At 45.0% G+C, this 27,874-nt stretch overlaps 1 protein-coding gene across 5 annotated transcripts in view; it reads right to left on the bottom strand.

Moving 5' to 3' along the window:
* Positions 1 to 27,874, bottom strand: part of NDUFA10 (NADH:ubiquinone oxidoreductase subunit A10) — a 98,169-nt gene that overhangs the window by 66,309 nt on the left and 3,986 nt on the right. For 4 of the 5 annotated variants that reach the window (XM_058436759.1, XM_058436756.1, XM_032762150.2 and 1 more), the window contains exons 3-8: positions 27,646 to 27,861; positions 25,348 to 25,434; positions 21,515 to 21,636; positions 18,397 to 18,476; positions 13,283 to 13,337; positions 11,180 to 11,265 (exon numbers count right to left, since the gene is read on the bottom strand). In XM_058436759.1, the coding sequence (XP_058292742.1) occupies positions 11,180 to 11,265; positions 13,283 to 13,337; positions 18,397 to 18,476; positions 21,515 to 21,636; positions 25,348 to 25,434; positions 27,646 to 27,861 (646 nt within the window). The remainder of the gene's footprint in view (positions 1 to 11,179; positions 11,266 to 13,282; positions 13,338 to 18,396; positions 18,477 to 21,514; positions 21,637 to 25,347; positions 25,435 to 27,645; positions 27,862 to 27,874) is intronic. The other variant, XM_058436764.1, reaches the window with a different exon arrangement.

The raw sequence follows: 27,874 nt of genomic DNA, 5'->3' as shown, positions 1-27,874 counted from the left end.
CAGAAGTGTTAGAGACAAGGAAGAGAAGTCACTGAAAGTGGCACACTGACCTGCAGGGTGTGACTTTGGGGAGGATAAGGGGGTCAGCAAAGAAAAAGGAGGGTTCAAGCTAGGATTATGGTTGACGGAGGAGTCGAAGGTTCCACCAGGATTCAAGCCTGAACAGACGGCAGGAGGGACAGCAAGATGGCCCAGGGCACAGGACCACACAGAGGATGCAGAGAGCAGCAGCTCTAGCTCCTGCAGCCCGAGAGGGGAGACGCCCCACACACAGTCACACAACCTTGGCAGGCTCGAGCTCTCTGAGCCATGGTCTTCTCCTTGTAAAATGAGGGAGTCCCGCCCCACAGAAGTGCTGTGGAACAGACACATTATTTCCGAAACACTTTCTAGACACTGTGTTGACATCTACTGTTAACTATGAGATTTCAGACATAACAGCAGAACACGGTTCAGCAGGGTCCCGTCCCCAGCCTCCGGGCCACAAACCTCTGCAGCCTGTCGGGAACCTGGCCACACAGCAGGAGCCCAGCGAGCAAGCCAGCAAAGCCTCATCTATATTTATAGCCGATTCCCCTCACTCGCATTACTGCCTGAGCTCCGCCTGCTGTCAGACCAGCGCGGCATGAGACTCTCACAGGAGCACAAACCCTATTGTGAACCGTGCATACAAGGGATCTAGTTTGCGTACTCCTTCTGAGAATCTAATGCCTGATGATCTGTCACTGTCTCCTATCACCCCCAGATGGGACCGTCTAGTTGCAGGAAAATAAGCTCAGGGCTCCCACTGATCGTACATCATGATGAGTTGTATAATTATTTCATTATAGATAAGAATGTAATAATAAGAGAAATAAAGTACCCAATAAATGCAATGCACTTGAATCATCCTGAAACCATGCCCCCATCCCCGCCTCAGTCTGTGTAAAAACTGCCTTCCATGAAACTGGTCCCTGGTGCCAAAAAGGTTGGGGACCGCTGCAATAGAGCAGTTTAAAGAGAAGATGGAGGTTTCTTAAAGCAAAGTTTTGAATAACAGAGTATATCATTTAGGTAAATTTACAAACACACACACGAATATAGGCATCTAGTCCAAAATGTTAACAGAGTTTTAAAAAACAAAGAGGGAACTTCCAGCTTCAGCTCCAAAGGGTGAAGGCTGGAAGCTGTAACTTCCATCCTTCCAGTAAGAAAAAACTGAAAATCAATGGCCTTTGCTGGACTAACAGCAACAATGAATTGAGTGATTTTATAGCTTATAAAAAGTGGAAGAGGGCCAGGTACGGTGACTCATGCCTGTAATCCCAGCACTTTGGGAGGCCAGGGCAGGCAGATCACTTGAGGTTAGGAGTTTGTGACCAGCTGGCCAACATGGCAAAACCCCATCCCTACTAAAAATATAAAAATCAGCGGGGTGTGGTGGTACACGCCTGTAATATCAGCTACTTGGGAGGCTGATATGTAAGAACTGCTAGAACCCAGGACGGGGAGGCTGCAGTGAGCCAAGATCATGCCACTGCAGCCTGGGCGATGGGCAACAGAGCAAGACTCTGTCTCAAAAAAAAAAAAAAAAAAAAGAAAAAGAAAAGTGGAAGGAATGGCAGCCATGTCACAGTGACAGGAGGAGGAGCCAAGAAGACTGTGCCGTCGGTACCTGCAGCCCCATGGAGCAGCAGCGCCATCGCGAAGTGGACCTAGATGGGTTGTAAATGTATACTGGAAACTCCACAGCAACCACTACAAACATTTTTTTAAAGTACAATCAAGATGTTAAGGGAAAAGATAAAAGAGAATCTTATAAAATGCTCAATGAAATCCAGAGAAGGCAGAAAAAGAGGCAGGGAGAAATAACAAATGCAGCAAACTGAAAAGAGGGAAAAGCAATGGTAAAATGGAACTTATCTTCACGGTCACTTCTAATGTGAATGGTCCAAATACAGCAATTAAAAGACAGAGACTATCAGAGTAGACTAAAACACAAGACCCCATTACTACTTACTATCTACAAGAAAACTAAAGACTCAAGATAGAAGAGGAAGAAAGACACACCATGCCCACACTAACTGAAAGCTGCAGTGGCTATATTAAATTCAGATAGAGCTGACTTCAAACAAGGACAAACATCAGGGAAAAAGAGGGGCATTACATAACGATAAAGCGGTCAATTCTTCAAGAAGATAATAACCTAAGATAATAAACTATGTACCTAACAACAGTACCTCAAAATATGTGATGCAAAAACCAGTAGAACCCAAGGGAGAAATAGACAAATCCAGTGCTGTTGGAAATTTAAACCCAACTCTCAGTAACCGACAGATCCAGCAGAGAGAAAATCAGTAAGGATACCGATGACTTGAATACCACTATCAATCAGCTCGATCTGACATTTATACAACACTCCAGCAACAGCAGAACCTACACTCTTCTCAAGCTGAATGGAACACTAATCAAGATAGGAAACACTGGCCATATAAAACCTTAATAAATCATACACAGAAATCATACACAGTGTATTCTCAGACCACAAGAGAATTAAACGAGAAATCAACAACAGAAAGATACCTAGAAAATCCCTACATACCTGGAGATTAAATACACTTCTAAATAACATGTAGGTCAAAGAAAGAGTCTCAAAATATTTTTTTAAACATTTTGAATAAAAATAAAAATACAACTTATCCACATTTGTGTGATACAGCAAAAGCAGCACCCAGAGGGAAACTGACAGCAGTGAATGCACATGCAACCATTCTTCTGTTCTCCAGGGCTTCCTTCCCAGACCTCCACTAATACCAAAATCTGAGGATGCTCAAGTCCCTTACAGAAAATGACATAGTATTTGCATATAAACTATGCACACACCCCCCATACGCTTTAAATGAAGCTTGTCCAACCCATGGCTGTATACAGCCCAGGGTGGCTTTGAATGCAGCCCAACATAAATTCATAAACTTTCTTAAAACATTATGAGTTTTTTTGCCTTTTTTTTTTTTTTTAACTCATCAGCTATCGTCAGTGTTACTTTATGTGTGGTCCAAGACAATTCTTCCAACGTGACCCAGGGAAGCTAAAAGATTGGACACCCCTGCTTTAAATCATCTCTAGAGTATGTATAATACCTAATACAATGTAATACAATAATACAGTAAATATAATATCTAATACAATGTAAATGCTATATAAATAGTTATACTGTATTTTTACATTTTTATTATTTTTTATTGCTGTTATTTTTATTGGCTTTTTTTTTTTCCAAATATTTATGATCCAAGGTTGGTCGAATCCAAGGATGCGGAACCCAGGGATACAAAGGGCTGACTATATTCAACAAGAAAAAAGATCTAAAATCAATAAGCTTAGGAATCTATAGAAAAAGAGCAAGTGAAGCCTAAAGAAAGCAGAGAAAAAATAATAAAACTAGGGTATACATCAATAAAATGGAAAAGAACTGGATAAATCATCAAAACAAAAACCTGGTTCTTTGAAAAAGTTAATAAATATGAAGGGAAAATTCACAAAGAGCAAATAAATAGCCGATAAAAACATAAATTGAAGTTTAGTGTTTATAAAATGCAAAGCAAAACAAATACTTGTTTGGGTATCAGAATCGAAAGTTTTTGTTTGCATTTTGTTTAATTATATTCTTTATAGGGAAATTCAGAGGACCAGGTCCAAGTATGAATACTGGTACACATATTCTGGAGAATCATTCTGCAAAAACTCAATAACTGTAAAATGCGTTCATACACTCTGACCACTTTCATACCTTAAGTAACCTGAAATTGAACAAAAAGGGGTACAACATGCTCTTTACTGTATTATGAACATGAAGAAACTGAAATAACCCAAGAGATCTATTTTAAAGAAACAGTAAATGGATTATGCAGTGTCGGAGAGGTCAAAACTTTTTCTGTAAACGGCCGGATAGCAAATATCAGGCTTTGAGAGCTATACACAGTTTCCATCACATAATCCTTTCTTTTCCTTCCAATCCTTTAAAAACATAAGGATCATTCTTAGCAGCTGGCGGCTGGAGCTGGCCCACAGGCCAGTTTGCCAAGCCCTGATTTGCATCTCAATCAGCATATATGCAGCATATATGGGGAGACATGAAAAAATCAAATTTTAAAATGTTTAACAAAACAGGAACATGCTCAAAATATTGGAAGTAGAATACAAAAATACACACAAGATATATTTAGAAATATATGCACACACACATATTTAAAGACTGGAAGAACCTGCATTCAACTGTTAATCCTGGCACTGTGGCGGCAGAATCGCAGGTGATTTGATTCTATATTCAACCTTTGTTCCCGACTTTCTCTTCCAAGAAGGTATGCCTTTGGCCTCTCATCCACTTTGTCATTTCAGTCCCCTCACCCCTCCCTCCTTCACTTCCCTCCTTACCCAGACTAAGCGTCATGGTTCACCACTACTTACATGCGATTTTGTCTGTGCTCAGTTCCTTGCCCCTCTCTTACAAAACCTTGGTCTTGTTAAAATCCCAGGCTCTGCCCACGGTGAAAAACCACATTCCCCGGGTTCAGATTTGCTTCCCCTGCCTGAAGTTTTTCTGCCAGAAGCACAGCTCTTGCGCTCTCAGAAGCCTTTCCTTCGCCACAGACAGAGAAGGCCTACGCTGCTGTCTGCGGCAGGGCCTCCTTGAGGCTGGCCCTTGGTTGGCTTCTGGAAACTCAGCTTCTAAAAACTGCCCTATGCTGATGAGGCTGAGCAGCAAACTCAGCCCTACCAGGGTACGATGGGAGTTATGGAGAACACCTGCCTTCTTTCTGGGAGTCTGGAACCTGAGTAGCTGCGAAGCAGAGGATTCCTACGTGACCAGCCCCCAGTAAAAATTACGGGCACTGAGTGTCTAAAGGGCTTTCCAGGCAGAAATACTGCCCATGTTACCGTATTTTTCGCTGCTAGAGAAAGTCGCTCAATCAATGTCTCAGTGTCCCTCACAGGAGGAAGAGCCTGTGCATGGATTTCTCCAGAGTCCAACATGTCTTTTTTTGTATTGATCTGTCTGTGTATCTGTCCTCATTCACTGTGATAAATCTTATTCTGAACAGAGATAGGCAACTACCACAGACGGCAGCCCCCAAGGCTCCAACCCACAGCACACAGGCTCAGGATGCTGCACCAGGTAAGGACCACATGGATCTGAGCTGCTGGCAGAGGGGAGGGGGCTGTGGGAACCAAGGAAGCTACCAAAGTGAACGTGGGTCTCCGAATTCACCACAGAAGCGGGGACTCCAGGAACTCTGTGGCAGGTTGTTTCTTTCCCCCTCTACTTTATATGAAAAACACCCGCGGTGACCAACTCAAGACTATGAATGGTCATCACCGCACAATGACATGGTGGCTGGCCCTGGCCCACGTAGGGATGCACGTTTTCATTCTGGACAGAGGACAACAGTGAATGCTGACCGTCCTCTGCATTCCCTGGGTGGACAGTCTGGGGCTGTTTTCCAGCTGGCCCTTTAGATCTCCTCTCTAACCTTCCACCAAGGTGCTCTGTGCCCAGAGGCTGGCTCCTTGCATCCTATGGGCTCTACTGCCCTCTGACTTCAAGTGCAGTTGGGTGGGTGATTGCTCTGCTGGTTCCCTGCATGCAGGTTCCCCATCCCCCTCGGGCTCCATCTGATGCTGGACAGCCTCTTCCACAGCAGCAGCAGCAGCAGCAGCAGCTCTGGACTCCAAAGCCCAGTGCCCCGCCCTCAACTGCCATTTCCCACCGTGGATGGCCTGGGTGTCTCACCATCCTGTTGCTTCCCTCAACCCTGCCCTGCTCTTCACCAATGGTTCCTTTACTAAACTCTCTTCTGTTCTCTGGTCAAATGTGCCACCTGTTTCCGGCGAGGAACCTGACGGCTGCAGCTAAAGCTGAATTTTGGGAAAATGGAAATGTTAGGCAAATTCACAAAGTTATACTGATGGAGAGCGCACAACAGCCTTCCTGTGGCCTTCCTGGGAAACCCATGTTGTTTGTACAGTGTGGCAGGTTCCTGCCGGTTTCCAGTCATGCACAGCACATGGCATTTCAGTCCACAACAGGTCACATACACAACATGGTCCTGCAAGATTCTAATGGAGCCGAACACTTCCTGTCACAGCAGCCGTCACAGTGCCGTGGCTCAACGCATGACTTCTGTGTTTGTGGTGACGTGCTATTAACAAACCTACTGCACTGCCAGTCGTGGAAGAGTCCAGCACACACAATTATGTACAGTACAGAATACCTGATATTCTCATCAATGGCCAAATTTAGGTTATTTACTATACTAGACATTTTATCGTGATTTTTAGAGTACTCATCTCACTTATTTTAAAAAGTAACTGCAAAACAGCCTCAGGTCCTTCAGGAGGCATCCAGAAGAAAGCATCATTGTCACAGGAGGTGACAGCTCCATGCGTGTTACTGCCCGTGAAAGCCTTCCAGTGAGACAGGTGTGGAGGTGGAAGACAGCGATACAGATGCTCCCGACCCCGTGTAGGCCTAGGCCACTGTGTTTGTATCTTAATTAACAACAACAACACACAAGTTTAAAAAGTAAAAATAAGTAATTTTAAAAATCAAAAAATACTTCTAGAATAAGGATATAAAGAAAGGAAAAAAATTAAGCTTATAAAGAAAGTTATAGTAAGCTAAGGTTAATCTCTTACTGAAGAAAAAAACTTTTTCTATAAATTTAGTGTAGCCTAATTGTACATTGTTTACAAAGTCTAGCACAGTGTACAGTGGTGTCCTAGACCTTCACATTCACCCAGCACTCACTCACTGACTCACCCAGAACAACTGCCAGTCCTGCCAGCTCCACTCACGGAACCTGCCCTAGACAGGTGGATCACGTTCATCTTTTATACCATATTATTTTTTATGTTTAGATACACAAATACTTACCGTTGTGTTACAACTGGCAACAGTATTCAGTACTGTACCATGCTGTACAGGCTTACGGCCTAGGAGCAACAGGCTCCACCATACCACCTAGGTGTGCAGGTTATAGCATCTAGGCTTGTGTAAATACTCACTATGGTGTTTTCACGACGATGAAACCGCCTAACGATGCCTTTCTTAGAACATATCCCTGTCGTTAAGCAACACAGAACTATATATACAAAGCAATGCTAAGCCCTGTGGTGCTCAACCCTGCAAAGTTGGTGGGCACATCACTCAGAAGGTCAGCTCTCCCACCAAGGGGCGGGGCACACTGGGAATCTGGATTACAACAAGAAACTGCACTGGCGCATGCACAGAAACAAATATGAATAGCATCTTCATCACGGTTGTCTTTAGGAGGTGGGTTCAACTTCACTGTAGATTTCCATAAAGCGTGAACTGAGGATAATTAATGTAAATTATTTCTAAGATCAGAAAAAAACTACTTAAAAAGTTAAAAAAAAATGCTTCGTATTAAAGAACAAAAATACTAATGGAGAAATGTAAACACATCATGAATCTACAATCAGAGTATAATAATATACCATAAACAGTATCATAACATAGTCCCTAAAACTTTAGTACTTACGATATATATATACATTGTTCTGAGCCTTTCAAATTATTCCCACATTTAATCCCCACAACAGTCCTATGAGGTAGCTTCTATTTTCTCCCTGCTTTACAACAAGGAGACAGAGGCTCAGAGAGGTTAGGCCGCTTGCCCAGGGGCACAGTGACAGGTGACTGGCTGAGTCCCTCTCAAGGGATCCTTCTGACCTGGTTTTGAAATGGTGAGTCTCTGGTATTACAACAATCATTTTCTTCTCAGAAATATACTTTTATTTTCTCCTCTTGGTCTCCATCACCTACGCATCCCTGTCCTAAAGTTAAAATTACTCGGCATGAACCAGTGTTTGATGGCCCTTGCCACAGTTCACAGCAAAGCACACACTGACTGTGCAACAAAAATGGCTGCACAGGGAATGACCAGCTGACTTTAATGACTCAGAGAAACTTCTACATTCAGACACCTCACAGGACCCCTCTGATTTCTGGTCAGTCACCCTGTCAATCAGCAAACTCACGGCCCTCAGGTTGAAATGTGTTGTAACCTTTGGCCATTGTCTCCAGGATGCAGAATATTTATTCAGGGGCCAAAAGCAGTGCTTTGTGCTTTACTTCCATCTCCTAGCAATGGCTCAGAAAGATAAGGAAGGCCGGTGCAGTGGCTCACACCTGTAATCCCAGCACTTTCAGAGGCCGAGGCAGGTGGATCACCTGAGGTCAGGAGTTCGAGACCAGTCTGCCCAACATGGCGAAACCCTGTCTCTACTAAAAATACAAAAATCTATAATCCCATCTACTCAGGAGGCTGAGGCAGGAGAATCGCCTAAACCCGGGAGGCAGAGGTTGCAGTGAGCTGAGATTGCGCCACTGCACTCCAGTGTGGGCAACAAGAGCAAAACTCTGACTCAAAAAAAAAAAAAAAGACAAGGAAAGCAGGTTTTGTTGTTTGTTTTACTTTCTCATGGAAGATTTGCTAGATTCCCTTAAAAAGTCTTTCTAGAGAGCCAATCATTTCAGTAAGCTACTTTTTAGATTAATAACATTTTATACAGTAGTGAATATATGGAACATATAAAATTTATATTTGTTTTTTCCTTCAACACACATGGCCTAGCACTCTACTTCACTGCCATAATCTTACATATGGAGGCACAGGCAGATAACCTGACTTGTCCCAAGTCACACTGCTAGCTAAGGGCTGACCTGACCCTTCCCGTCTCCTCAGTCTGACGTGAGGACCCCACAGCGTGCCTACCTCACTCACCCTTCAGTATCCATTCCACTAACTAGAAAACTGATTTTGCAAATACTATTTTAACAGTGTATCAGGAATTAAAAAACTAAGTAGAATGACTAGTTTTTTTTTAATGTAAACCTATTTTTTGCTTATTAATGCTGTACTAAAAACATCAAACAGAAGTAAACTTCTTTTGAGAGACAGGGTCTCTGTCGCCCAAGCTGGAGTACAGTGGCGTGAACACAGCTCATTGCAGCCTCAACCTCCCAGGTTCAAGTGACCTTCCCACCTTAGCCTCCCAAGTAGCTGGGACTATAGGCATGCACCACCATACCCAGATAATTTTTAAATTTTTTGTAGAGATGGGGTCTCACTATATTGCCCAGGCGGGTCTCGAACTCCGGGGCTGCAACAATCCTTCCACTTGAGCTTCCCAACGTGTTGGGTTTACAGACGTGAACCCTGCCTGGCCAGAAGTAAACTTATTACACATTCTGTTTACCTTTTGATCAGTGAACTTTTAGTGGCATGTGCAGTGAACCAGCTGTCCCTCTGGTCGTCCCAGAAGACTACTGTGTCACTCACATCCCAACAGTAGAGAAAGAAGGTGAGCACCAACGGCCTAAGAACGCCAGCATCACAGGGCCAAGAACAGAGCTGCCATCTGCAGGCACCAACTTCCTAATTTACTTCCAAACGTTGAGGAGAGGGAAGTTGAGTGCCCCGGTCATCCTTGTGCCTCCAGGCCCTCGAGAGGCAAGGTGTTGGTGCGGTCTGCACCCAGCATCCTGGGTAAAGGCAGGAAGCAGCACAGGGCAGGCTCAGGCCAAGGGCTCGAGACTTAACACAAAAGGTGGATCCCCAAATAGCTACTCATGTTTCCTGCATTTCACAGGTCAAAGACCCTCAAATTACTCGAATCTTGATTTATAAATAATCAGAATTATGATACAACAGCACTTTTCATTACAAAATCATCTCTGAATTTTGTACAATCTATAGCCCTAAAAGAAATCAAAGTCACTCACTCCAGATACATCTCCTGAGTGCACGCTGGATATGAGGCCCGTACCAGGCACTGGGCGTTGCAGTGATGAGAAGCAGCAGGGGGTGGGTGGTGGAGGAGAGACCCAAGCAGGATGAGATTCCCGGGTGGCCAGCACCAGCCAGGACAGAAGAGGCAGAGCTGGGGATCACCAGTGGGAAGGTCAGTGCACACAGACACTGCAAGAGGCAGCCGGGGGAAATTTGCTGGGTGTGCAGGGGAAAGGTCTGGGCCAAGACCTACGGTGGTATCCATGCTATCCACAGCTGTGTGACTAGGTACATCCTCAAGAAATTGAATTCAATGGACGAGACACTGCCCGGGGTCACTGTGCCTGCCAGAGCCCGGTAGCAGGCAGAAGGAACCAGAAAAGGAGAGCCCGGCCCCAGAGGGCAGCAGCTGGTGGAGGAGTGAGAGACTGGGGGAGGGGGAGGACATGGAACCAAGAGAAGGGAGTGGAGAAGAGGGGCAGCGGCGCTGCTTCCAGGGTCAGGGAGCAGCATGACGACAGACAAGGGTCTGCCGCATGTGGAACTGCGAGGCCGTCTCCTTGGCAGGAGCAGTTTCAATAGAGTGATGCAGATGAAGATAGCTTTTTTCAACTTACCTAATCGATATGGTTTTTGTTTTTCATTTGATACCAAAGAATCCACACAATAGCTGAATGGATATAAGTCACATCGTATTACTCCTCTGCTTCAAACCCCCAAACGGCATCTCATCTCAGAAGAAAACCCACCAAACGCACCATGACCTACCCGCCTTCCGCTGTGGCCTCCCCTCCTAGTCCTGCCCCACTCCGCCGTGGCCTCCCCTCCCCACTCTTGTTCCGGCCACACTGGCCTGGCTGCTGGGCGCACCTTCCCACCACGCTCCTGGCTCAGAGCCTCTGCACCTGCCAAGAGCCTGCCCTCTGCTCACCCCACAGCCCACAGGACCCAATCATGGCCTCACTTAGGCCTCATCTCAAGACAGGCTCTTTGCCACCCCTAGCTACTCACCACCTCGTTACTCAGGGTTACTTCCCTCCCTGGCCTTTGTGACCTGACACAGTTTTATCTATTTGTTTACTCTGTCTCCCCCCATTAAAACACATTTTCAAAGACATCAAGAATTTTATCTGACACTGTATCTCTTAAATCTGGAACGCTGTTGCACACAGTGGAAGCAAAATGCCTGTTAAATTAATAATGGCACTCAATAAATTAAGTACCAGACCAGGGGGTTCAGGAGCTGTTTGGAAGAGAAAATGCATCTAAGTATTGGGTTGGTGCTGCTAACACCTAACTTGAAACATAATTATTTCAAACTTCCTTAAGTTTCCCCATCATGCAAGTAGACCCCAGACGTGCAACAGCCCCCACACAGATGCACTTACAGTAATCGCAGGTGGTATAAAGTGCGATTGTCCTGCTTGAGCCACGGCCCCTTCTCGAACCTCAGGTATTCAATGTCCTCTACCACCTAAGACAGGAAAAATTCCAATTTAAACAGAGAACTCCATTTTAGAAATTTAAACGAAATAACTTTTTTTTGAGACAGGGTCTGGCTCTATCATCCAGGCTGGAAAGTAGTGGCACAATCACAGCACACTGCAGCCTTGGCCTCCTGGGCTCAAGCAATCCTCCCACCTCAGCACCTCAGCCTCCCGAGTTGCTGGGACTACAAGCATACGCCACCACACCTGGCTGATGTTTGTATTTTTAGTAGAGATGGGGTCTCGCCATGTTGCCCAGGCTGGTCTCAAACTCCTAGGCTCAAGCGATCCTCCTGCCTCAGCCTCTCAAAGTGCTGGGATTACAGACGCAAGCCACCATGCCTGGCCAAGAGGTAACATTTTAATACATTATAAGCTATGAGTATTTGGCAGGAAGAATCACACCATAACAGTCAGAATGGAAGTGAAGCTGGCTGACCTCTAATGAAATGGCGGGGTTGAGCGTTGCATCGCAGTATGGCCCTGCCTAGCTAACACTCAGGGATCAGGAAGTAGGACAGACATTACCCTGCAGGCTGGGAGAAAAGGACAGGTGAGAACAATCAAGACTAGGGGAGAAAAATCAGCCTTCAGGACAGGCTACTCATTTCTTCCCAAGTAAGTTCCTTCTAAAAGGCAAAACCTAGCCCCTCAAAATGACAAAAGAATAAGATATAAACCCATTTCCTAGAGAGACCTAATGATCTAGGTGCCTGGCCCCAAGGCTGGCTGTCTACACAGTCTGACCTTCCAGAGGAGTAATCTTTCCATACGCATTCTCTCCTCACAATAGGCCAAACTCAGGAACCCTCTTTAGTTTCGAGAATTTGAGTAGATTCAAAAATGAACTCAAATAACGTAGTGTTAGAGACAAAATGTATTCTTCTTCTTCTAAGATACATGCCACCTAAACAGTCTCTCAAAGGTATATAAATACTCTAAAAACAGAAACAGAAGGCCGAGGAGAAAATGAAATGTAATTTAATCAGTCTGAGTAGAATAAACCAAGGTCTCAAAAGAACTTTACAACTGGTAGTAGGAGAGCCTGGGCAAGAATGCAGGGCTTCCCTCTGCAAGGAGAATGCTACTCTCTGTGCAGAAAAGCTCAGTTAACCTCCCTCTTCTCATCCTCCCAATGCTGAGAGGCAACTGAAGCGTGCTTGTCACCCCAGCAGCCAACTACGCAAAGCTTCTCTGTTACGCGGGCACCACTCACACTTCAAGACCAGATCCTGAAACTTGTATTTTCTTCTAGAATTGTTATACCTTGTTTTGTTTTTAGTAATTTATGCTTTATAAAATACAAAATAAAAAAACTTGTTTTTTAACAAATGTATGCTCAATTGCCTCAGTACCATTTAGGAAACAATTTTCCTCTACTTCATTTTTGTAATTATCCTTTTAGGAACTAACTTTGCCAAACTGAAGATACTCACACACAGGTGCATACATGTTTCTGGACTCTTGTTTTGTTCCATTAAGCTCTTTATTAATTCTTGCATTAACACCACAATGCTCTCCTTACTATAATCGTATAGTTTGTTTTTGTATGTGAGAGGGCAAATGTTCTTTCGTTATTCTTCTTTAGATGTTTTAATGTTTGTCCGGCTGTTATTCATAAAGTTCCCTGAAAACTACACCAAGATTTACTAGACTTTCACAAAACACACTAATTTAGGGAAAACTGTATCTTTACATATAAATCTTTCCCACTAACTAATCCAACTTTCAATTTTCCATCTCTTTAATAAAAATGGTGGAGTGGATGACCCCAGATTCTGTGACATCTATAATTTTCAGATCGTAGAAACTGAATTACTTAAAAGAAAATCAGAACCTCATGGCCAGGGGAGTGTGATGATGGATCTGACTGGCACTGCTTTCAGGTGATAAGATACTGATGTGTTAAGACCAGTGGGAATCTAACTGACGATCTGATTTGCAAGAACCTCACACATGAATCGAATGTAGGAATCACTTTCAACTTTTCAACCATTTTCTCACCTTTGTTGAATCTTCAGCTTCCCTTGCAGAATACTGTAAAACCTCACATTTTTCACTGTAAGAAAAAACAAGATGAAATTCAATGTAAACTTTTCCAAGCTGAAGTTAAATGTACAAATGAATACATACCGCTAAAGTCTCCTGCTCGAATTTAAAACCTCACATTCTCTGCACTGGGCATTGTGCTGGGCATGTGAGGGCGCATTAGAGCTAGACTGGTTCAGGAGGACATGTTAAAAGAAGCCAGAATGTTCTCATGGCTGGCTTGACAGTGACAACAGCAGGTCCATTTCCTCGTTTCCCTTCTCCTGACTACACTGCCCCCAAGCCAAGGGCGTGACAGACCACAACCATCACTGTCCACAGGAACAAGGTACATGAGCCACGTTGGCAGCTGCACATACCATCGCCAAATGCAGTGCCTGCTGCAGGAAAGGACAACGAGGCCCAGGGCCTAACCGAGGAGAGGCACAGAGGGCACAAAACTGGCAAAGTGGGACACAGGTTAATTGAACTACTAGGATTTAGAATTTAGGAGACAAATGAAACCCTCAAAGTAACGTGTTTCAGCCAAACTATACAACAGGGTAGCAGCAACTCAGTTATCTTAGTCCTTGGTCTTTAGTCCGGCCACTGAGAATTTAGCACCAGGTCCCAGAAGGAAGGCAGCAGCAGTTCGCCATGCTCGCTTCCCCACATGCCTACACTGACCATTCGGAGACCTGGCTGTCCGGCCAGCGGGTGACTGAAAAGCAGCAGGTTGGCATCTCCATACCTCACCAAATGAAGAAGCTGCCCCTGCCATCATCTCCAGACCACCCAGAGGGAACCTATGCAGTCCCAACTCTGGCCAGAGAGGCCATCAGACAGGCCGGACCAGGAGGAGGCCCACTGGAGTGCCCATCACGGCAGGAACGCTGGAAGCCCCTTCCAGCATAATGTCAAGGGGTTACTGTGTCCCACACATCATCTGCCCAGTATAAACCAAGGACATCTTCTCACTTAGGTGTCGGTCGCAGGAAAGGACAACAAAGCCCAGGGCCTAACCGAGCACAGGCAGAGGGCATCTTATACCAGAGCACCCTCCACAGCCCAGGGCCTAACTGAGCACAGGCAGAGGGCATCTTATACCAGAGCACCCTCCACAGCCCAGGGCGTAACCAAGCACAGGCAGAGGGCATCTTATACCAGAGCACCCTCCACAGCCCAGGGCCTAACCAAGCACAGGCAGAGGGCATCTTATACCACAGCACCCTCCACAGCCCAGGGCCTAACCGAGCACAGGCAGAGGGCATCTTATACCACAGCACCCTCCACAGCCCAGGGCCTAACCGAGCACAGGCAGAGGGCATCTTATACCACAGCACCCTCCACAGCCCAGGGCCTAACCGAGCACAGGCAGAGGGCATCTTTATACCACAGCACCCTCCACACATTTAGGATGTAAACATACGGGGTAAATAAATACTCCAAGAATGTACAAGCTATTTATTCTCATACTGAAATCAGCACCTGACCCCTACAATGGTACCAAACAAACTTCACCAACTCTGCTGACCATCTTCAACAGACCACTGGTTAATTAAATTACACAGTAGAGGTAAAGTGCTTGTATTTTATTAAGTCTCATCGTTACTGACCCACATCACTTCCCAAATGTAGGAAAAAGAAAAAAGTCTTCAAGTTCTACAATCACTCAGTAACACACCTGTTCCACACAAGTCTATAACTCACAGTTCAGAGTCATACAACTGGATAATAGATTCTTACTGCAACGAAATCACTGCACTCCTCACAGCACCCTTAAGTTCAACATAAACGGTCAGAAACTGTAAGCAGAGTGAACAATAAATCCATAGTGAGGAAAGTCACTTAGCGCATTTGCCATTAGGGCTGGCAAGGAAAAGGCCACGCTAATTACGGAACTTGCTGTATTGCTTCCTGAACCGTCTACAGCTACTCATTGTTATTACGAAGAGAAAGGCACAAAGTGACAAAGGAGAATAATTCCCTCTGCAAGTCACCTAAGTGAATATTCAACTGAAGTGTACAGGAGACAGAGGTCTTAAACATCCCTGATGAACAGGGCTGGCACAGAAACATTATTTGTTCTCATACAGCAATATGAAAGGTCACAAACTATTTGACATATTTGCACAAGAATGGGCATGAGAGATCAGGACGACGTGATAGGTACGTTCAACACACATAACTGAACAGACATTAGCTGAAACCCTACCAGGAGCCAGGTGCTGTGTGGGGTACGGAAGGTGGGGAAGACAGGGCTCCTGCCCTCAGTGAGCTCCAGACCCCAAACTACCTGCTGAGAGCAACCTAGAGAGTCCATTTTCTATCTTCTGTGTGCCTCGATTCAGCATGCTAACAACCTCGGCAACAGACAAATAAAACCACCTCCGTCCAGTCACACCTGCCTCTCATTCCCAATGCCTTGTGAAAGGAGGCCTAAAATAAGAAGGTATCAAGTATGGAGTCAGGGATCTGGAGGAAATCCCCATAAAGGGCTGGGCCGGCAGCTCACAGGCAACCTCAATGGTGGTTATTCCTATAGGTCGCTCGGGGCTGAGGAGAGCCACAAGCTGTATTCCTGAACCCACAAGTTACTTCAACACTTCCAGATCCTCCCCAGCTCCTCACCCACCTTAGAACAATCTGAAACAACGGACAGTTACAAAACTCGCAACATGTCAGGCTGGTCACTCAGTGCTCCTCTTCTTGTCTCTAAAATCTCAGAGGAGACGATTGTTTCTCAGAAAGGCCTTCCCTACCCGGTCTTGTGGACCTCTGTGTCTCAGCTGACACTGACACTGGGAACTAGCAGTGTTGGAGCTGAGTAAATAAATATATGTTGAACAAGGGAATGGCCAAATGTTTGTGAAACTGATACTCATACTCATTAACACATTCATAATTAAGGTAATGAGGATAAAGGCATGTACGCCTAAGATTTGGGTCATAAACCTTGACAAAGCCAGAAAATACATATTCCTATGAGAGTTAGCTCGTTGTGCCTCTTAAAATCCCACAATACAAATATTTTGGAAAAGGCTGCAATGCTCGTTATGCATTCATAAGCAACACATACAAAAACAGTGAAGCATCACCATCTATCAGCATGTGACAGAGAGAAGGGCTAACACAGGACGAACTGTTCAAAGACAGGAGACCCAGAACTTCAATGGAGCCATCATCTTGTCAGGTCAATCTGCTTTATTTCAAACACTAGTATTAAAACTAAACAAAACATTTCTCCTATTTAGTTTTGACTTTACTGTTTATTAATTATCTATGATCTAACAATATTGTCTTCTAAGGTCTAACCTAAGATCTAACAATAAAAATATTCAGTATTTAACTAAACAACGGTTTAAATATACAAGCCCAGGAAACCTAATATTGTTTCTGTTGGAAAATAACTCCTGAATTCTAAAACGCTAATGGTCAATAAATTTTAAAATACAACTCGTTATAGGTTTCTTGAAATTTTACATAAAATAGTTTCAGCCAAATTTCATAGTGAATTTCTATGAGAAAACTTTTAAGATCCAAGTCCATCACAAAGCCGCAGTTTGATCTTGGTCTACAATTCAACACTTAAAATAATGCATACTGCATAGAGTACATCTGGTACTCATTCTTCAATGTGTGACAAATGACCCCTACATCAGGTGGCTCCCATCAATCCATACGGCTTGAGCTGTCAGATAAGACCTACTTTAACAATGAACAGAGACTGTATCTGTTCCTAAAACAGGAGCTAAAAGCACAGCAAGACCAAGTGGTAAGAAATAAATGCTTGAGGCTTAACGAGTCTATGAGGGGGGCAAAGTAAAAGAAACTCTCGCCCTGTGCGCAGGCTGAAACCAGCCATTATTTTGCTGATGCTGTAGCTAGAAACCCCATTTGAGAACTTATGAGAAGGCTCTTTCTCAGTGATGTTTTTGAAGCCAGAAGATCTCCAAGAGTAATTTGTGAGCCTGAAACTCTAGGGTCAACTATCTCTGTTTATTCACGTTGGCTCTAGATACTTCCCTTGGTATTGTAGCCTTGGAAATAGGGCAGTACAACAGGTTAAAATGAAGCCAGAGGCCACCCTGTCTTCTTACCACCTAAGAAAGAAACACTCACCACAAACAAGCAGAGATGACATAAACATTAATACTTACGGTACAGAAAAAAACTCGCTAAATAGAACATTTCTCTTATTCACTTTTGATTTTATTTATTAATTACCTACGGTCTAACAATATTATCTTCTAAGGTTGTTCATTGTAAATATTCAGTATTTAACTAAAATAAATTTAAAAATAAAACTTTTTTTCTAAAATTGCTATACCTTTGTTTTTATTCACAACTTCACAGTTACTTTGACATTTTAAATGACAATAACATGAGATTTTTAGGCACCAAAAGAGGCTTAGGATTTTTAAAAGTATGAGAAATAGTATAAAAATCTTCAATTCAAGCATTATGCAAACAATCTGAGTTTAACTGGACGTGAATGAGTGTGGCAGACATTCCTTACACACGAATATACCCAAGGAGCACAGAATGACAAGCCATAGAATGAGTGAAACCACATTTTCCATGTGCTTTCAAGAAAGAAAGAAAGGGGGAAAAGAAAGAAAAACAGTCTGGTGGTGTTTCCTTCATCTAATCCAAACGTCTCTCAAAGGTATCAATTAAGAATGTCTAGAGAAAATGTTATCTTTCATGAATTTTCTCCATGAATACACTTCCAATCAATCCTTCTAGGTAAACATGAGTGTTTAGTTACCACCTGAAGTAAAAATACACAAGTTTTCTATGGTAAAACCTGTCATGGAATACAGCTTGGTTTACTTCTAGCATCAAAAAATTTCAGAAATATAGCAAAGCAAAAGTATTGACAAGATAATTATGCAAACCAAAACAAACCAATAAACCCCACAAAAATCAAACTGAAATGTCTCCTGTTTTTCTTAAACATCAGATTAAACATCTCACACAATATTCACTGCAGTAAATAAGACAGAAAAGTCCCTGGGCTGTTGGGGCCTAAGAAACGAGTGCCGAAGAAGTTTTAGCCCCATAAATCAGTCGTGTGTTTGGCTCACCTCATCTCAGGGAGGAAGGTTTTCTTATAGGCATTCTCAATGTCCTGCAGATAGGCAGAGGTGATCTTCATTTCATGTGGCTAAACAAAAGCAGAACAATCAAACTGGGAAACATTTAGAGTTCATTTGCTTTGACCTGTGCATATATAAAATGCGAAGACAATTACTGAGCACTATCTCCTTACAACTCACATCGGGCACTGTGGGGACTGCGGGGTGACAGCAAAGGGTCTCAACATCAGCTAGTCATTCTCCTTCTACTACAGTGAACACCTGAGCCTGCCCAAGTGCTCCCATAGCGTGACTTTCTCCACACATTCTAAGATGTATACTTAGGGCAAGAAAGATGCCTGTTACGAAGCAGCACTGCCTGTGTTTCCTGCCTGCCTCATGCCTGAGTGCAGGAATGAAAGAGCACCAAAAATGGGGGGCAGCGGCCTGTCTGTCCGCCATCTGTACTCAGCACACTCTCTTCTTGTCACCTGACTCTCCCTGCATCTCTCCAACTTGCTCTCCACCTCCATCGTTCACCCATCTCCCTGCAACCACTCCTCCCACTTTCTACAGCTCTCACCTCCGTCATCATCTGAAATGCGCTATGCCAATTTCAGAAACTTGAAAATCCAATTATGAGTAGCAAGTTTTAAAATTTAAAACTCCTTACAGCTTCACACGATCTTCTCAGCCCGTTCTGTTTTCTTCATGTCATTTACCTCTATTTGATGTTATTATTTATCTCCTTGCTTGCTATAGGTCTCCCCATCAGCATATGAGCTCACGGGTGAGGACCTCATCCACCCTGCTCACTGGTATGTCCCTGGCACCAGCAGGATCTAGTACAGAGTGGATGCTCAATCAACACTTCCAGGAGAGAGAGGAAGGAAGAATGAAAAGAACAGGCCTGCGGTTTCAACCTACAAAAATGATGAAAGCATTCTAAAACTGGATTATGGCAAGAGTGGCAACAACTTGGTAAACTGACCAAAAATCAGTCGTACCCTTAAAATGGGTGAATTTTATGGAACATAAATTATACCTCATTAAAGCTGTTCAAAATAAGAAAAACCCTATCATTCAAAGAATATTTACTGAACATGTATTAATTCCAGTAATGAGACGGGGCACAGGGAAAGGATGATACAGGCAATGTTGCACTTCACTGCTCTGTCAAAAGAGTGAAAGACTGTAATTAGGAGTTCTGTTTTCCAATAAGGACTTGGTATCTGGGCAGAGACCATCTTTGTTCATCTTTGCAGCCTCCTAGGTACCTGGCACAGGTGCCTTGCATATAGGAGGTGCTCTGTATTAGAGGAGTGAGTGAAATCAACAAAAGTATAAGAGGTGATATGATTCGAAATCGCTATCATTAGCTATGTGCCAAGTAGAATAAGATTAAATGTTAACCGATTATAAAAGAAACTCTAGTGTAATATAAGCCCATAACATGCAACATAAACACAACCATCTCAAAAATCTGACTGAAGTTACTTGATAAAGTATGTAGTTATTGATCACTTTGACTGTTTTCTTAGAATCTAGAAATGGTTTTCGGATATTCCCATCAGTTATTCCCAAAAGCTGCAATACTGAAACACAGACTGCACTGAAATAAAAATCAAAATAAGAACACAGACTTACTGATCATGTGATGTCTTTTATAAAATGGGGTCATTTTAGCTGGTGATGGTATTGAAGACTTTACTTGGAAAAATTAAAAAGTTGACAGCTCTACTTTAGACCTCAGAATTATTTTTGAAATACTGTTTCCCCAGATGACAAAACAATTATCTGGAGAATGTTAAATATATGACTTTGTTTTTCTCAATAAATGTCAGTATAATAAGGAAAGGTGTCCAGTTATTCCATTGAGAAACAAACATTTTGAACTTGCAGTTCCCTCCTTTTGCCACTTGATGGAAGGTTCTTGGAAGTCTAACTATACAACATACTTAAAAGCATATGCTTAAACAATAAAAGGTCCAGAGTGGCAATAGAAAGGCATACATACATGTCTCGCTGTTTCTACTATTGCAACAGAGAGAAGGAAAGTTAGTCTCATGGATCTTTCAGGAGCAGCAAAAAATAACCAGAGCTTTACTACTGCCCTGACGAGAACCCACCATCCAGAAAGGTATTTCCTGTGCACCTACAAGAATTCCGGCTCTGAGGATGGGCACCAGAGCAAGGAACAGGCAGGCAGCCCTGCATTTTCATCACAGTATCAAAAAGGAGACCATATTCTCCTCCAGGAGAAAATAACACAGTATTAAACAAGAAGTGAAACCCCGTCTCTACTAAAAATACAAAAAAATTAGCTGGGCATGGTGGTGGGTGCCTGTAGTCCCAGCTACTCGGGAGGCTGAGGCAGGAGAATGGCATGAACCCGGCAGGCAGAGCTTGCAGTGAGCCGAGATCGCGCCACTGCACTCCAGCCTGAGCGACAGAGTGAGACTCTGTCTCAAAAAAAAAAAAAAAAAAAAAACTCGCCTCAGAGCAAAGACGGTCTTTGTTTCATCTCAGGATCCTCCATCAAGCCACCAACAGAGCTACCGACGGCCACAGGGTCACTTCAAAAGGCATTGTTTTGAGGCCACCTAATTAAGATCCAAGGAAAACTACAAAGAGTAAATGGATGTGTGTGGAGATCACTGCTCTACTGTTCTGGAATTGGTAAGTAAGAAAAAGGGGGAGAGGCACGATTTGCGTTAAACAGATTGAAATGATGAGGGATATTAGAAATTGCTTCCCATGTGGAAGAAAACAACAGGATACAAAAACCTCATCAGAGAACAGAAAGGTACGTGACAGAGGGATGGAGGACGCTCTGCCAGGAGGCCCTCCCCAGCCTCCCAAGTTTAACCAGCTGAGGGGACTCGGGGACCACAGTGGGACTGCAGAGCACTGGTGGGCAGCAGGTCCTCAGGCGGTGGCACCAGGCCGAGCCCTGGGGTCTCCCCTCCACCCCTGCAGATGCCCTCTCTCAGGTGGGACCAGGGTATGTGTCACCCTCCTCATGACAACTGGTAGGAATTGGTATAAATGCTATTAAAGCAGGGCTTTTAGTGCTGATCTACATTCAAAATAGAGATGCTTGGCCTTTGATTTAAAACTGCATTACATCTCCTTTCTTCTGAATCCGCCTCTGGACCTCTGGAACGGGCACATCAATGTAGATCACCAGGTGCGGGGGCAGGTAATCACAGATGGTGATGCTCTTCACCTCGTTGTAGTGGTCCACACCTGGCACACAAGAGAAAGGGGCACTGTCACCTACCAGTTCCCACACGGGTTTCTAAGACACTCTTCCTTGAATAAAAGGGCACACATATATGCAATTCTCAGAGCCACGTACCAATCTACAAACCCTATCTCAGTCACAGTTCTAAGCACTGACCACACATATGGCATGTGACTGTGCTCCAGGTGCCACGGGGCATGGGCAGACAGCAGCTGTGGTGCCCACAACCCTGCAAACAGGGCTTCTTGCCTCCACTGTATTTACAAACCAAAGGTCTGAGGCCCAGAGAAATTAAGCTACTTACACAGAGTAAAATACCAGCATTTAAACTGTGACCTTAATCATCCTAAAAGACAGATCTTTAGCACATCTTAGCCACATTTAAGGATTCACTTTTGCTCCTGAGGCAAGGCATAGGTCACGCAAGATGGAGGTCACAGTTCAGTGACCTTTGAACTGAAATATATTCCATAGACCTGCAGTGTATATCTGCAGGTATATAGTATACCTGCTACTATATTTCTTCATAGTAATAATAGATACAAGAGTCTGGTCTTCTCTAGAGAATAAAAAGCAGCTTTAAATACTTTAATGTTTCAAATAACTCAGCTGAAAATCATCAAGCTACATTTATCCCAGTTCAGTAAGTATAATCAGCTGCACAGAAGTATCTACTGAGTCAGATTTAGTGACAAAATGAAATTGAAAGCAGCTAAGGCTGAGGAACAATTCTCCTAAAGTGATCACTACACAGAATGCATAATCCAGACGGCACCCACAGGGCCCGTGCCACCCAAGGGAACCCTGCCACTCTTCAGAGCACTCTGCACCTGCACGTGCTCATGCACACCCGACCTCCCAGAAGCCAACAGGGAGTGCACACCAGTGCATGTGGAGAGGCCATCCTGAGAAGCCATCCCCTCTGCAGCTTTTCACATGTGGAACCTTCCAGAAGTGACAGATGGCCACATTAGGGTCCACAGAAAGACAATTATTTTGCTTTAAAGGAAATGGGCTGGGCACAGTGGCTCATGCCTGTCATCCTGGCACTTTGGGAGGCCGAGGTGGGCGCAGATCACTGGAGCCCAGGAGTTCAGGACCAGCCTGAGCAGCATGGTGAAATCCCATCTCTACCAAAAATACAAACATTAGCCAGTCTCCTAACCTAGTCTCAAAATAAATAAATAAAAATTTTAAAAATTCAATTAAAATTAAATTAAAAAAAAAAAGTTCCAGTAAGCATTCCTACTAACCTCACTCTAGAGGCAATCGTGGCATGGGCCTTTGGCTCAGGGTCAGGGACAACGTGAGCTAAAGAACAAGGAAGACCACCCAGGAGGAGGTGTGACAAAGCAAAGGACGGAGGCTGCCAGTGGAGTACCGTTCACCTGAGCATACAAACACAAACCCGCAGCCAGGCAGAGCACACGGGACCTCGGGTCTGCTTCTTGACTGCTGGACCAGTAGGTAGCAGGCCGGTCTCTCCTGCTGCTGAGGTGAAACCTCCCTTCACTGAGTCTCTGCTCTCACCCTGCTTCCCGCCCTCACCCTTACTCCTGTCAGTACACCCACTTCTCAGGTGGTTCCCACCTTGCTCTATGCCACCTGTCCTTTAGCCAACATGATCTGCTTTCCCCCAGCGCAGCACTCAAACGACTCTGGCTAATGTCACCAGCCCCACAAAGGTGAAACGTGACAGTCACTTCTCAGTTCCCATCACAGTCACAGCACATGTGACACCAACAACCAACCCTCCCCACATCCCCTCTGCTTCCTCCTGTGCACCTCTGATCACTCAGCTTCAATCCCTCAGGGGGGTCTCATCACCCCAGAAATGGTCCCCAAAGGATCTGGTCTCAGCCCTCCCCCATCACCCCTTGGGCTTTCCCAAGACAAGCATGCCCATGGTCAGTGCTGGACCCCCAACGCCTGTAGACTCCAGCCCAGGCCAGTCCTCAGACTTCAGCGGACACTCAGCAGATGCTGACAGGTGTCTCCTGCCACCTTGCCATGGGAACCTCACACTCAGGAATCCAACGTCCAAACATGAAGCCACCTCGGCCCACTGCCCCTGTGCATCCTTCCCCCTTAGCGGCCAACCAGCCAGGGCAGGTCCATGCCACTCCCCACTGTGCACACACGAAGCCACCCACCCAGGCCTGCCCAGTGTCCCTCCTGAGCGGCAACTCCCACTGCCCAGTGCAGCCTCCCAGCTGGGCGTACCTGTCCCACCCCAATTTCCTCCCAGATAGGCTCCTTCCCCTTCCGTCTCTCCTCACCAAATGCATCCTTCAGATGAAGGCCTGCAACCATTTTAAACTCACATCTAACCGCATCTCTGCCGTGCTAAAAACCCTCCAGTGGTCCCTCACTAGTTTCAGGACAGAAGCCAAGCATCCTCGCCAAAGCGCAGCTCCTTCCTCGTGCAGCCTCATCCAGCCTCATTCTCCCCCAGCGCCCGCCCTCACTACAGGACACCACCACCAGCCTGCGGCACACGCAGGCTTCTCCACCATCCCCACACCTTCCTCACTCCCACTGCACTACAGATGTCAGGCCATTCGTCAAAACAGCTGTCCCTGACACTATCCCATCTCCCAGCCGGTTACACATTTCTCCTATGTGCCCCCAAAGCACCCAGGAGTAATGCTCAGGAGCTGCTAAGTACACTTTATTGCAATTAACCATCCCCGTTGGTTCAACAGCCCCCAACCCCGGGCCCGTGGGAGCCTTGTCTTAAGTTTCTTCATATTCATATCCCCAGCACCTAAGAGAGCCTGGCACACCACGGGCACTCCAGAAACACTTGCTGGTGACCTGACCCGCTGCTCAGCATGTCCAGAGAGGATCAGCCCCTATCAGAAGCAGGGGCTTGCAGTGCTCTTGTGGGCAGCAAGCTCACAGGTCAGGTGGAGTACCAGCAACACCAGGACACACAAGCAGCCAGAAGCAGGCGCCTCCTCCACAGAATCATCACCTGGCTTGCTTCAGCCTCCTCTTTCATTAACCAGCAGTACTTCCTCTGAGCTCCCAGATTCCAGCTTTCTACCGGCTCCAGCCACCCCAGTCTACAGATGAAAATGCCGTCAGTCAGACTGTCCACCAGGCCGGTTCAACGCACCGCCCAACACAGTCCTAGTCACAGACACCCCAACCCCACCCTGACTCCTCAAGGGCAGCCTGCTTCAAACCAGGGGGTCTTTGCTCCTCTCCATTTGCCACTTGACAGACCTTCCCCAATACAGCAACACAAAGCTACCGTCCTGAAAAACGGCAACGTGTCAGAGGGAAGCACTGTGATGATGCTGGCAACTGGCAGGCCCAACATCCCAATTCATCAAAATCACACACCAGAAACTGGAAAGTTTGTTACAATTAGAGCTACAGCCTAGGTATTGCTAGGGCAAGCTGAGAGAGGGCGAGGTTCTAACGGGAGGCTGTAGAGGCTGCACTTTAAGCTATGTGTGTTTGAGGTCCAGGGCTCCAATCTGCTTTCACAGGGAGACGATAGCACAAAAGACACCTACTTCAGGAGGGAGAAAGGGTGGAAGACACTTAGGAAGTCCCTTTTTCCAGCGGAGACCGATTAAGTAATGGCATTTATTCATTTATCTAACAGACATTCATAAACACAGTAAGTGCAAGGTGAGTCTATTACGGCCTTTGCAAAGTCACACCACACACCCAAAAGCGGGTCTGCAATGCTGACTCACACTGCTTTCGGATGAATCCCTGGTTGTACATCGCGTCCAGGAACACAAAGTCACTGAAGATGGAGCGCTCCAACACAACACCTTGTCCTGTTTCAACACAGGCAGACAGAAATTGACAATCAGACCGATAGCAAAGCACTGTCAACTGATCACTGCATTTCAGAAAAAAAGAAAATAACAGTCATTTACAATTCCATTTCCACACCAAAACTGAAAAGGACATATACATATTTATAAGTGGGAAAACATTTTCAAAAACTGAAATATCTTTTCAGTTTTGAGCAATATAACATCGTTTCATTAAGTCAGCTATAACGGAAAGCATCCAGTTAATACAAAAAGTGCTTTGTTTTTAAATAATGTATTCCACCCCTACGGTGCCCATCCCATCCTGCTCCTGCCCCCACCATTCCAGTCAGGTCTACCGATGTGGGGCTCCTTCTCAACCTCACCTCTGTCCACTCCCAGTCTCACTGGCTGTGTTACTATCACAGCAGCCCCGACGGACACTTGTGCAGCTCAGAGCACTAGTCCCCAGAGTCCCCAGCCAGCCTCCCTGCAGTCAGCCCTGCTGTGTCTGGGCAGAGGCCTCCCCTAATCTTCCTACCCAGCCTCTCCCCATGGCCTCCTTCCTCAGAGCAGCCACCACTCACTTGGGACAAGACATTCCTGTTTCTACATCGAGTCTTCATCCCTCTACTACAACACAGGCTTCCCTCCCTGTGGCACCCTTAGCTCCCAGAATGGGTCTGACACACAGCAGACATGCACTAAATATTTAATGAATACATTAACCCAGTTCCAATTTGCCCCAAGAATACTGAGATGGGAGCAAGCTGCACTTTTTTTTTCTAAATGGGAAATAGGTTACTATAGCACACAAAAAAGCAAGGTTTTATTTAACAAGTAAAATGTTTTTCATTTTAAGAAGTGAGTAGTCAGAAGACAGGGTTGAAGAATGCTTTAAAAAGAACGTGGAGTAAGCCCGGATGTCAGTATGAAGTCCACACTACGACATCAGCTCCTGCATTGGCTCCTGGTAAAGAACCTCAAACCAGAAACAGCAGACCACATTGTTTTCTTAGGAGTAACACTAACCAAGATCAGGGCTTATGTTCATATAAGAAAAAAAGAAGCACTAACAAAATGTTGGAAAAGCAAGACAATAACTCCACCGCTGTACAACTGTGTAGATACGTGTCATGGACACACACCGCATCCGTGGAGACCTGAAGGAGCATAGGCAGCGGCTCCTAGCACAGCTCTGAGAAGCAGCCCGTGAGCCGGCCACTCCTGCTGAAAACCACATTCTTGTTCTCACGGTTCAGATCCCATGAAGCCAACCCTAGTGGCAGCTGAGCTTGTGCGTGAGGAGCTCATCGGGGCACTGCCAATCAGCGAACGCAGCAAGCACTGCAATATAAAACAGACACAAAGGCCCTAAGAATCCACCCATTTCCCTCTCTCCGCACACAGATGGGCCATTTGCTGCTATCTGTGAATTGGTAGCTTTGACCAAAAATTGGTATTGCATCTGCGGTCCAACTCTCAGGATGTCTAGCATGCACTGCTGTTTCCCAGGATGATTATAGTAACCCCTGGCTGGACCCTAACCTCATTCTGCACACAAGTAGTCCATGTTCATGCCCTTTCATCCACCTTCCCTTCCTCTCCTAACTATACTTTCTGATCCCTGTTTCATCTCCCAGGCTCCCCAGTACACAGCTCTTGTCCATTTCCTTCCTGCTTTGGGTATCTTCAAGGGAAGCATCCTTCCCTACTGCACTGGCCTATGGGACCCTGTGTGTTCGGCCTCCCCCTGTCATCTTATCAAGATTAACGTCTACCTTGTGGCTTTATGGTGAATTCCAGCCTATCTCTGGGCCCTCCGGGACAACGCTATTTTGTTGGCATCCACATCTCTGTCTGTATGGCACATGCACAATCTTCATAAGTGTGATCCCATTTCCTCCTGGACACTTCTATGCTCTCTTTTCCCCTTTGTTTTGACACATTTCATATATAAATGAATATGTAAGTATAGAAGCTTAAAGCAGTGCCTTGAGAATTCTATACAATCCATAAATCTCACTCCAGTATCCATAGTGAAACAGCATTAATTTAATTCTGAAGCAAAAATAACACAATTTCAAGAAATTCATGATCTTGTTGGAAAGACAAAACTTACCTCATCAAACACCCTTAAAGGAAAGCTTGACTCAGTGGCAATTTAACGTGGTTGAATTCTAGAATAACGTTCAAGTACAGAACAAGTCTAACTGCCCAGAAATACTGCACCTGTGGTCAGCAAGTGCTCCAAGGCATCCGAGTACTGCAGCAGGCGACTGCTGTACAACCAGGACTGCAGGCGGTAACTGTTGCCATCATTGCTTCTCGGATCATCGTAAAATTTCTCCAAACTACAGTTGCCACTATAGTCCGCGGTGAGGGGCTTCCCGTCTCCTGTGGTACTGTCTGGATAATGAATCCCTGCTTCAGGAAAGTGCTTGAAGCCTGAAAAGAGAAA

This window comes from Hylobates moloch, unplaced genomic scaffold (genome assembly GCF_009828535.3).
Source record: "Hylobates moloch isolate HMO894 unplaced genomic scaffold, HMol_V3 SCAFFOLD_1, whole genome shotgun sequence".
NCBI lineage: Eukaryota > Metazoa > Chordata > Mammalia > Primates > Hylobatidae > Hylobates > Hylobates moloch.
This window is presented reverse-complemented; position numbering and strand designations above follow the sequence as displayed.